This window comes from Macaca thibetana, chromosome 2 (assembly GCF_024542745.1).
Source record: "Macaca thibetana thibetana isolate TM-01 chromosome 2, ASM2454274v1, whole genome shotgun sequence".
In the NCBI taxonomy this organism is placed as follows: domain Eukaryota; kingdom Metazoa; phylum Chordata; class Mammalia; order Primates; family Cercopithecidae; genus Macaca; species Macaca thibetana.
Window position 1 is genome coordinate 33,892,528 of NC_065579.1, and position 12,632 is coordinate 33,905,159.

General features: G+C 39.0%; 1 protein-coding gene across 14 annotated transcripts in view; it reads left to right on the forward strand.

The window, feature by feature from the left end:
• Positions 1-12,632, forward strand: part of NEK11 (NIMA related kinase 11) — a 310,384-nt gene that overhangs the window by 133,275 nt on the left and 164,477 nt on the right. The window contains exon 14 of one of the 14 annotated variants that reach the window (XM_050777905.1): positions 388-760. The exons of the other annotated variants lie outside the window; for them this stretch is intronic. Within the exon in view, the coding sequence (XP_050633862.1) occupies positions 388-401 (14 nt within the window). The 3' untranslated portion in view covers positions 402-760. Of the gene's footprint in view, positions 1-387; positions 761-12,632 lie in introns of those variants that run through there. 14 annotated transcript variants of the gene reach the window in all.

The following is a 12,632-nucleotide window of genomic DNA, read 5'->3' on the forward strand; positions in this document are numbered from 1 at the left end:
TCATTCTTTCAAAGCTCCTACACCAAATGTTTAATTAGTCTTTGATGTTGACTTGGAAAATTCCCTCTGGCATATGAGGAGTTAGTTGCAGGGAAAAAAAAGACAGGATAAGACTTATTATTTACATTTGATATGCATTAGTTGACTATGCATATGATTTAATCTAGCAAAAGTCATGGGTAACCATTATAATCAATTGAGAAAGTACAACTGGAATGTTAAAGAAATTATCCCCATTTAACTTCTTATATGTAATGCTAATGATTTCTTGCCCATTAATTTTTGCCAGGACTTCCTTGTACTCTAGCCATTTTATTTTATTTTATTTTATTTTATTTATTTTATTTTATTTTATTTTATTTTATTTTATTTTATTTTATGTTTTAGCAACTCACAGCTGACTTTCAGAGCAGTGTTTTTTCCAAAGCTGGAATAGCCTGAGACTCTTGATCGTGGGTCTACCAGGAGCATGACTCCCTACCCCACCAGTCAGATGTAGAGAATGCAGTGAAGTAGGCCTTGGCTGCTTACCCACATCCTGACCAGCTGTCACCTCTTCATTTCCTGTTCAGCCACTCTTTAAGCAAGCACTGAGCCCAGTGCTCAGAGATAGCTCTGACCTCTAGGAGGTTGTGCTTTGCTTGCCTGTAGGAACCCCACATGCTCTTTGCAGTTCTGGGCTGTTCTATGACTTATGATGTCACCTCTTCTTTTTAAAAGTTCAAGTGGAAATAAAGTGATTTGAACTTTGTTAATTAAACATGATATGTTTTTATTGTTTTAATTTTAAAAAGAAAACCTCTACTCACTCAGTAATTTCACTTTTAGATAGTTACCTGAAAATGTGTCTACAAGACCTGTACACAAATGTTTCTAGCAGTTTTATTCATAAGTACTCAAAATTAAAGCAAGTCAAGTGTCCGTCAACAGGTGAATGTATAAGCAAATGTGTAGTTTGTCGATGGAATATATACTACTTGACACTGAAAAGGAACACACACCAATATATACAACAATATAGATAAATACTTTTAAAATTATGAGAAGTGAAAGAAGTCTTACATAAAAGAGTTCATACTGAATGATTCCATTTCTGTGAAGTTCTGGAACCAGAAGTACTTATCTATAGTGATGGAAATTAGGCTAGTTGCTGCCTGGGGGTGGTGGTGGTGGGAGTTGACTCCAAAAGGGCATAAGGAAACCTTTTTTTGTGATAGAAAAGTTTGTAAGTTTGCTGTCTTGATTGTGGTGCTGGCTACGCAGATGGGTATATTTGTCAAAACTCACTGGACTCTATACTTTAAATTAGTGCATTTTATTATATATAAATTATACCTAAATAAAATTGATAAATTTAAAAAATTGTTAAAATATTCAGAAGAAACAATGTAATGCTTAACTGTCTATGTGTTAGCTAATGAATGGCCAAGAAAGATGCGAGTAAAGTCATGGAGCTAGAAAGCAATTGGGAAGATCTCTGGGTATCACCTGGGACACAGAGTCCTTAATCCAGAGGGTGATCATGGGGTTTGAGATTTTCTTCTAACATCAGCTGAACAACATTGTCTTCCACAATGAGTGTTAACAAAGCTTTGGGGTCCTGTCTCGGGAGGAAAGTTGGCTATTTGGAGATAAGGGACAGGGATCTTTTAGCTCCTCTCTCTTCCGTCTATATAGTTGGGGGTGGAGGTGCACACATCTGAGTAGCAGAGAGCCCTACCAGCAGATCTAAAAGGACCTAGTGTCCACTAAAGCCACTGGAGCTTAATACAACAAAAGGTAGTAGCTCAGACTCCAATGCCCAGTCCAATGTCTCCAGCTGGTGGAGCTGCCTGGCTCTTTAGCTCTCAGAAAAGAAGACCAAACAAATACCAGGGGTTACTTCCACATTCCTAGATCTTCCATCACTTCCAGAACTTTAGATGTCTTCAAGACTTGATTTATAAACATAAATTGATGCTGGTTTATTTCATAATTGTCACTTATTCCACTGAGTTATATTTGCATTTCATAATAGTGTTTCCACCTGACTCTAATACTTGCTCTCAAGAATAAAGATGCCTGCAGTTCTCACTAATTTCTGAGTTCTACAGGGTAATTAGAATGAATCTAATACTGAATGAAGATGTGCTGATTCTCCACCCTGAGGCATATTTAATAATTTAGAGTGTTCCTTCTATATGACAAGTCTCTAACTAAAATTTCAAAGATGATATCCAATTTGAAAAGTTAAGCTGGATGCTGACTAACACCTGCCCAACAAGCCACTTTGACATGGCATCCTAAGCAAATGTAATATAAATAGGGTATAGCAACAAATGTAATAGAGTAAAACCTTTTATAATGGGTGTTTCAGACAGTGCTCTGCACATACACAGTATGGTTTTCCTTTAGTTGATAAATTTATTTTCCATGCATGCAGGTTTCACAGTTGTGCTCAGGGCTTATGTGCTTACCACTTGGAGAACATTGTTATGATGCCCAAAGAAAGCTAAGCTGCCATATGAAAGGGAATCTTTCAGATCTGCATTTGAGTCCTGACTTTCCCATGTGATAGCACTGTGATTTTAAGGAACATAATTTCTGTGATCTGCAGTTTTTACATTTATTTTTTAATCAGTAAAATGCAGTTAGTAATACCAATCTGAAAACTTCACTGTGAGTATTGAGATAACATGTGTTAGATATAACACATTTGTTAACATACAGTGACATACATGTCTGTTACTGTGTTTGGCTCAATCAGTGACAGGAGCTATTACTACCAAGTCAGATATAGAATACTTAGATGCTGCTAATCAACTCCTGTCTACTTGTTAGAAGCAAACTTATCTTCTAAGACCCAGCTCAAAGACGTCCTCCTTGATGCGACATCAGAAGATGTCTCCTACCAGGACTCCTTGACTAATCTCCCTGATCCTTTTTCGTCTTTCTTAGAACATATCCTATGCTGCTTTACAGTACTGAGGTTGTGAACCTGATTCCTGCCCTAGCATAGGTTGAAAAACTGGGATGTCTTTGTTAACAAGTCTTCGAAAAGCACTATAAAAAGAATAGTAAGTAGTTATATTGTAAAAATTACAGACATAGGATGAACAACAACATACAAAAAAACCTATTCAAATATCACTCAAATGAATACAGTCATGTACTGCTTAATGACAGGAATATATTCTGAGAAAGTGTCATTAGGCAATTTCATCCTTAAGCAAACATCAGAGAGTATACTTGCACATACCTAGATGACATAGCGTAATGCACATCTAGGCTCTGTGGTATAGCTGGTTGCTCCTGCACTACAAACCTGTACAGCATATTACTGCCCTGAATATTGCAGGCAATTGTAACACGGTGGTAAGTATTTGTATATCTAAACATAGAAAATAGACAGTAAAAACACAGTATAAAAGATGGTACACCTGTATAGGACACTTATCATGAATGGAGCTTGCAGGACTGGAAGTTGCCATGGGTGAGTCAGTGAGTGAGTGGTGAGTGAATGTAAAGGTCTAGGACATTCACTACTGTTTACTACTGTAGACTTTATATATAAGCACTGTATATATAACACTTAGGCTATACTAAATTTCTTTTTAAAGTATTTTTCTTCAACAATAAATTAACCTTAGCTTACTGTAACTTTTTTACTTTATAAAATTTAATTTTTAAAACCTTTTTGATTCTTTTATAATAACACTCAGCTGAAAACACAAACACATTGTACAGCTGTACAAGAATATTTTCTTTTTTATATCATTCTATAAGCTATTTTCTACTTTTAACATTAATTTTTTTAACTTTTGAATTTTTTGTTAAAAATGAAGTCACGAACACACATACTAGCCTAGGCCTTCAGCCTTTCACCTCCATATCTCGTCCCACTGGGAGATCTCCATGGGCAATAACATGCAGGGAGCTGTCACCTCCTATGATAAAAATGCCTTCCTCTGGAGTATCTCCTGAAGGTTTTACAGTTAACATTTTTTAAATAAGTAGAAGGAGTATACTATAAAATAATGATAATAGTGTAGTATAGTAAATAAAGTAGTAACATAAGTATTTATTATGATTATATTGTACATACTTGTAGGCACTATACTTTCATATGACTGATAGTGCAGTATGTGTGTTTACACTGCATCACTAGGTGATACGAATTTTTTAGTTTAATTATCTTATGGGACCACCACTCTATATGTGGTTCATTGTTGACTGAGATGTCATTATGCAGTACATGACTGTACTTGTACTTTAAGATTGTTATGACTTGAATGTCTGCTCTCAAAAACTCAGTTGTTGGCAATTATTAAGAGGTGGGGTCATTAAGAGGCAATCAGCTCATGAGGACTCCCTCCTTATGAATGGGATTAAGTGCCCTTATCAAAGGGCTTGATGGAGTGAGTTCATCCCTCTTGCTCTTCCACCTTCCACCATGTGAGGACACAGTGTTCCTTCACTCCAGAGGATCGAGCAATGACATGCCATGTTGGCAGCAGAGGGCAGCCCTTACCACACAACCAAACCTACTGTTGCCTTGATCTTGGACTTCCCAGCCTCCAGGACTGTGAGAAATAAATTTCTGTTCTGTATAAATTACCCAGTTCATGGTATTTTGTTATAATAGCGCAGACAGGCTAAGAAAAAGATAGAACTTGTACTGACAGTTTCCTATGCAGATTTCAAGGAGAGCTTTATCAGAAAAATATGAGCTGGAAGTACAGAGTTGCACAACTCATAGTCATGACAAGGACACTTAGTCTCTATGCATGTGAGGAGTTTAAATAATTGTATTTCATGAAATTTCAGAGTGGGAAAAAAGCAGTAGCTCTAAATATTTTATATAATATGGGAATGTAAATTTAAATTTGTTACTAAATTAACAACATATATTTTTTTAAATTTATTTATTATTATTATACTTTAAGTTGTAGGGTACATGTGCATAACGTGCAGGTTTGTTACATATGTATACTTGTGCCATGTTGGTGTGCTGCACCCATCAACTCATCATTTACATCAGGTATAACTCCCAATGCAATCCCTCCCCCCTCCCTCCTCCCCATGATAGGCCCCTGTGTGTGATGTTCCCCTTCCTGAGTCCAAGTGATCTTATTGTTCAGTTCCCACCTATGAGTGAGAACATGCGGTGTTTGGTTTTCTGTTCTTGTGATAGTTTGCTGAGAATGATGGTTTCCAGCTGCATCCATGTCCCTACAAAGGACGCAAACTCATCCTTTTTGATGGCTGCATAGTATTCCATGGTGTATATGTGCCACATTTTCTTAATCCAATCTGTCACTGATGGACATTTGGGTTGATTCCAAGTCTTTGCTATTGTGAATAGTGCTGCAATAAACATACGTGTGCATGTGTCTTTATAGCAGCATAATTTATAATCCTTTGGGTATATACCCAGTAATGGGATGGCTGGGTCATATGGTACATCTAGTTCTAGATCCTTGAGGAATTGCCATACTGTTTTCCATAATGGTTGAACTAGTTTACAATCCCACCAACAGTGTAAAAGTGTTCCTATTTCTCCACATCCTCTCCAGCACCTGTAGTTTCCTGACTTTTGAATGATTGCCGTTCTAACTGGTGTGAGATGGTATCTCATTGTGCTTTTGATTTGCATTTCTCTGATGGCCAGTGGTGATGAGCATTTTTTCATGTGTCTGTTGGCTGTATGAATGTCTTCTTTTGAGAAATGTCTGTTCATATCCTTTGCCCACTTTTTGATGGGGTTGTTTTTTGCTTGTAAATTTGTTTGAGTTCTTTGTAGGTTCTGGATATTAGCCCTTTGTCAGATGAGTAGATTGCAAAAATTTTCTCCCATTCTGTAGGTTGCCTGTTCACTCTGATGGCAGTTTCTTTTGCTGTGCAGAAGCTCTTTAATTTAATGAGATCCCATTTGTCAATTTTGGCTTTTGCTGCCGTTGCTTTTGGTGTTTTAGACATGAAGTCTTTGCCCATGCCTATGTCCTGAATGGTACTACCTAGGTTTTCCTCTAGGATTTTTATGGTATTAGGTCTAACATTTAAGTCTCTAATCCATCTTGAATTAATTTTCGTATAAGGAGTAAGGAAAGGATCCAGTTTCAGCTTTCTACTTATGGCTACCCAATTTTCCCAGCACCATTTATTAAATAGGGAATCCTTTCCCCATTTCTTGTTTCTCTCAGGTTTGTCAAAGATCAGATGGCTGTAGATGTGTGGTATTATTTCTGAGGACTCTGTTCTGTTCCATTGGTCTATATCTCTGTTTTGGTACCAGTACCATGCTGTTTTGGTTACTGTAGCCTTGTAGTATAGTTTGAAGTCAGGTAGCGTGATGCCTCCAGCTTTGTTCTTTTGACTTAGGATTGTCTTGGAGATGTGGGCTCTTTTTTGGTTCCATATGAACTTTAAAGCAGTTTTTTCCAATTCTGTGAAGAAACTCATTGGTAGCTTGATGGGGATGGCATTGAATCTATAAATTACCTTGGGCAGTATGGCCATTTTCACGATATTGATTCTTCCTATCCATGAGCATGGTATGTTCTTCCATTTGTTTGTGTCCTCTTTGATTTCACTGAGCAGTGGTTTGTAGTTCTCCTTGAAGAGGTCCTTTACATCCCTTGTAAGTTGGATTCCTAGGTATTTTATTCTCTTTGAAGCAATTGTGAATGGAAGTTCATTCCTGATTTGGCTCTCTGTTTGTCTGTTACTGGTGTATAAGAATGCTTGTGATTTTTGCACATTAATTTTGTATCCTGAGACTTTGCTCAAGTTGCTTATCAGCTTAAGGAGATTTTGGGCTGAGACAATGGGGTTTTCTAAATATACAATCATGTCATCTGCAAACAGGGACAGTTTGACTTCTTCTTTTCCTAACTGAATACCCTTGATTTCTTTCTCTTGCCTAATTGCCCTAGCCAGAACTTCCAACACTATGTTGAATAGGAGTGGTGAGAGAGGGCATCCCTGTCTTGTGCCAGTTTTCAAAGGGAATTTTTCCAGTTTTTGCCCATTCAGTATGATATTGGCTGTGGGTTTGTCATAAATAGCTGTTATTATTTTGAGGTACGTTCCATCAATACCGAATTTATTGAGCGTTTTTAGCATGAAGGGCTGTTGAATTTTGTCAAAAGCCTTTTCTGCATCTATTGAGATAATCATGTGCTTCTTGTCTTTGGTTCTGTTTATATGCTGGATTATGTTTATTGATTTGCGAATGTTGAACCAGCCTTGCATCCCAGGGATGAAGCCCACTTGATCATGGTGGATAAGCTTTTTGATGTGTTGCTGAATCCGGTTTGCCAGTATTTTATTGAGGATTTTTGCATCGATGTTCATCAGGGATATTGGTCTAAAATTCTCTTTTTTTGTTGTGTCTCTGCCAGGCTTTGGTATCAGGATGATGTTGGCCTCATAAAATGAGTTAGGGAGGATTCCCTCTTTTTCTATTGATTGGAATAGTTTCAGAAGGAATGGTACCAACTCCTCCTTGTACCTCTGGTAGAATTCAGCTGTGAATCCATCTGGTCCTGGACTTTTTTTGGTTGGTAGGCTATTAATTATTGCCTCAATTTCAGAGCCTGCTATTGGTCTATTCAGGGATTCAACTTCTTCCTGGTTTAGTCTTGGAAGAGTGTAAGTGTCCAGGAAATTATCCATTTCTTCTAGATTTTCCAGTTTATTTGCGTAGAGGTGTTTATAGTATTCTCTGATGGTAGTTTGTATTTCTGTGGGGTCGGTGGTGATATCCCCTTTATCATTTTTTATTGCGTCAATTTGATTCTTCTCTCTTTTCTTCTTTATTAGTCTTGCTAGTGGTCTGTCAATTTTGTTGATCTTTTCAAAAAACCAACTCCTGGATTCATTGATTTTTTGGAGAGTTTTTTGTGTCTCTATCTCCTTCAGTTCTGCTCTGATTTAGTTATTTCTTGCCTTCTGCTAGCTTTCGAATGTGTTTGCTCTTGCTTCTCTAGTTCTTTTAATTGTGATGTTAGAGTGTCAATTTTAGATCTTTCCTGCTTTCTCTTGTGGGCATTTAGTGCTATAAATTTCCCTCTACACACTGCTTTAAATGTGTCCCAGAGATTCTGGTATGTTGTATCTTTGTTCTCGCTGGTTCAAAGAACATCTTTATTTCTGCCTTCATTTCGTTATGTACCCAGTAGTCATTCAGGAGCAGGTTGTTCAGTTTCCATGTAGTTGAGCGGTTTTGATTGAGTTTCTTAGTCCTGAGTTCTAGTTTGATTGCACTGTGGTCTGAGAGACAGTTTGTTATAATTTCTGTTCTTGTACATTTGCTGAGGAGTGCTTTACTTCCAATTACGTGGTCGATTTTGGAGTAAGTACGATGTGGTGCTGAGAAGAATGTATATTCTGTTGATTTGGGGTGGAGAGTTCTGTAGATGTCTCTTAGGTCTGCTTGCTGCAGAGATGAGTTCAATTCCTGGATATCCTTGTTAACTTTCTGTCTCGTTGATCTGTCTAATGTTGACAGTGGAGTGTTGAAGTCTCCCATTATTATTGTATGGGAGTCTAAGTCTCTTTGTAAGTCTCTAAGGACTTGCTTTATGAATCTGGGTGCTCCTGTATTGGGTGCATATATATTTAGGATAGTTAGCTCTTCCTATTGAATTGATCCCTTTACCATTATGTAATGGCCTTCTTTGTCTCTTTTGATCTTTGATGGTTTAAAGTCTGTTTTATCAGAGACTAGTATTGCAACCCCCGCTTTTTTTTGTTCTCCATTTGCTTGGTAAATCTTCCTCCATCCCTTTATTTTGAGCCTATGTATGTCTCTGCGTGTGAGATGGGTCTCCTGAATACAGCAGACTGATGGGTCTTGACTCTTTATCCAGTTTGCCAGTCTGTGTCTTTTAATTGGAGCATTTAGTCCATTTACATTTAAGGTTAAGATTGTTATGTGTGAACTTGATCCTGCCATTATGATATTAACTGGTTATTTTGCTCGTTAGTTGATGCAGTTTCTTCCTAGCCTCGATGGTCTTTACATTTTGGCATGTTTTTGCAATGGCTGGTACCGGTTGTTCCTTTCCATGTTGAGTGCTTCCTTCAGGGTCTCTTGTAAGGCAGGCCTAGTGGTGACAAAATCTCTAAGCATTTGCTTATCTGTAAAGGATTTTATTTCTCCTTCACTTATGAAACTTAGTTTGGCTGGATATGAAAATTCTGGGTTTAAAATTCTTTTCTTTAAGAATGTTGAATATTGGCCCCCACTCTCTTCTGGCTTGGAGAGTTTCTGCCGAGAGATCTGCTGTTAGTCTGATGGGCTTCCCTTTGTGGGTAACCCGACCTTTCTCTCTGGCTGCCCCTAAGATTTTTTCCTTCATTTCAACTTTGGTGAATCTGGCAATTATGTGTCTTGGAGTTGCTCTTCTCGAGGAGTATCTTTGTGGCGTTCTCTGTATTTCCTGGATTTGAATGTTGGCCTGCCCTACTAGGTTGGGGAAGTTCTCCTGGATGATATCCTGAAGAGTGTTTTCCAACTTGGTTCCATTTTCCCCCTCACTTTCAGGCACCCCAATCAGACGTAGATTTGTTCTTTTTACATAATCCCATACTTCTTGCAGGCTTTGTTCATTTCTTTTTCTTCTTTTTTCTTTTGGTTTCTCTTCTCACTTCATTTCATTCATTTGATCCTCAATTGCAGGTACTCTTTCTTCCAGTTGATCGAGTCGGTTACTGAAGCTTGTGCATTTGTCACGTATTTCTCGTGTCATGGTTTTCATCTCTTTCATTTTGTTTATGACCTTCTCTGCATTAATTACTCTAGCCATCAATTCTTCCACTTTTTTTTCAAGATTTTTAGTTTCTTTGCGCTGGGTACGTAATTCCTCCTTTAGCTCTGAGAAATTTGATGGACTGAAGCCTTCTTCTCTCATCTCGTCAAAGTCATTCTCCGTCCAGCTTTGATCCGTTGCTGGCGATGAGCTGCGCTCCTTTGCCGGGGGAGATGCGCTCTTATTTTTTGAATTTCCAGCTTTTCTGCCCTGCTTTTTCCCCATCTTTGTGGTTTTATCTGCCTCTGGTCTTTGATGATGGTGATGTACTGATGGGGTTTTGGTGTAGGTGTCCTTCCTGTTTGATAGTTTTCCTTCTAACAGTCAGGACCCTCAGCTGTAGGTCTGTTGGAGATTGCTTGAGGTCCACTCCAGACCCTGTTTGCCTGGGTATCAGCAGCAGAGGCAGCAGAAGATAGAATATTTCTGAACAGCGAGTGTACCTGTCTGATTCTTGCTTTGGAAGCTTCCTCTCAGGGGTGTACTCCACCCTATGAGGTGTGGGGTGTCAGACTGCCCCTAGTGGGGGATGTCTCCCAGTTAGGCTACTCAGGGGTCAGGGACCCACTTGAGCAGGGAGTCTGTCCCTTCTCAGATCTCAACCTCCGTGTTGGGAGATCCACTGCTCTCTTCAAAGCTGTCAGACAGAGTCGTTTGCGTCTGCAGAGGTTTCGGCTGTGTTTGTTATTGCCCTGTCCCCAGAGGTGGAGTCTACAGAGACAGGCAGGTTTCCTTGAGCTGCTGTGAGCTCCACCCAGTTCGAGCTTCCCAGCAGCTTTGTTTACCTACTTAAGCCTCAGCAATGGCGGGCGCCCCTCCCCCAGCCTCGCTGCTGCCTTGCCGGTAGATCACAGACTGCTGTGCTAGCAATGAGGGAGGCTCCGTGGGTGTGGGACCCTCCCGGCCAGGTGTGGGATATGATCTCCTGGTGTGCCTGTTTGCTTAAAGCACAGTATTGGGGTGGGAGTTACCCGATTTTCCAGGTGTTGTGTGTCTCAGTTCCCCTGGCTAGGAAAAGGGATTCCCTTCCCCCTTGCGCTTCCCAGGTGAGGCAATGCCTCGCCCTGCTTCAGCTCTCGCTGGTCGGGCTGCAGCAGCTGACCAGCACCGATCGTCCGGCACTCCCCAGTGAGATGAACCCAGTACCTCAGTTGAAAATGCAGAAATCACCGGTCTTCTGTGTCGCTCGCGCTGGGAGTTGGAGACTGGAGCTGTTCCTATTCGGCCATCTTCTAACAACATATTATACATAGAAATTTATCTGTTTGACTTATACTCCTAATAGTTCAACATTCAAGTTTGATATTCTTATTAGAAAATGAGGCAAGTCTTAAAATTTTCTAGGTTTCCTTACAATTAGACATATACCATATTTCATCCAGTCTAAAATACACAGTTTTGCACATTTGAACACCTCTGAATCTTAAAATAGATGGCATATCATAATTCCATGGACAGTAGTTTTATTAATGATATATAATAATTCATTTCAAAATTGATAGTGTCTTTGATTCTGTAAAGTACAATATGATAGTTCTCAATTGTATTGGTCAGGCTAGGCTAGACTTGCTGCTGTAACAAATACACCTACTGACCTAGGTAACAAGGGATTTATAGCTCATTCCTATAAAGTCCTATGTGGAAAGGAATCTCTCAGGGAAGACATTTCCTGTGCAGTGACTAAGGATCAAGACTTCTTCTATTTTATACTGCCACCATCTCAGCATGTGGCTTTCAGTGTTCCCACAAGCAGCAGAAGTAGATTGGAAGTAGCACACCCACAGATAAATTCTTCACCTTGGAAATTACTTCCTCTCAATTTCACTGACTAAAACTAGTCATGTGGCCCAACTTTCCACCAAGGGCATGGGGAAGTACAGTCTTTCCTGTGTCCAAGGAGGAGAGAATCAGGTATGGGTGAACACTACTGATCTTTTTCACAATAGTCTATCTTAGTTACCTGACTCTGAAATTAGGGTAATGAGCAAAACCCAAATATATAATTGAACAATATGAAGTTTATGTTCCAATTAGAGAGACTAATACTTTTATTCTTTTACAGAAGAATATATTAACTTGTACCAAAATGAGCTATTATAAAATAAGCTTATTTCTTCATATTCTATCATAAAACTGGTGACAAGAACAATGTATTTTTTTTAGTTTTAAATTTCATGATTAAACCTAAAAAGCAAAACTTTCAATGTATGTGAGGCATTTATTAAGTTGGTTCTTGAATCTCTTAAGTCAGTCTATAATATGTAAAATTCTATATTGGGGCCATATGAAGCCTTGCCAAAACTGCTGGAGAACAGTGTTATATTTGTAAGGACAATAGTTACAGTCTTTCTTAGCTTCTCGTTTCTGTCAGCTAAAGAAAGCTATTATTGTAGGAAGAAGAATTGGCTCCAAAGATGTCCTTAAAATCCTGATGTCCTAAGGCTGTCCTACTCCTTGGAACCTGTGAATATGTTAAGTTACATGACAGAGGCAAATGAATTAAGGTTACAAATGGAACTAAGGTTGCTAATCAGATAGGGAGATTATTCTGATTATTTGGATGCGCTCAGTGCCACAAGGGTTCTTAGAAGTAGAAGAGAGAGGTAGACAGAGAGATGACAGTGAGACAAGGAATTGGCCCAACATTGCTAGCTTTAAAGATGGAGGAAGGAGACAATGAGCCAAGGAAAGTCAGTGACCTTTAGAAGCTAGAAAAGGGAAGGAAATGGATTCTTCCTCTCTGGATCCCCCAGAAAAGAAGGCACCCTGCCAACAAGTGTATCTTGGCTTGGTGAGATCCATGTCAGACTTCTGATCTACAGAACTATAAGGTAACTT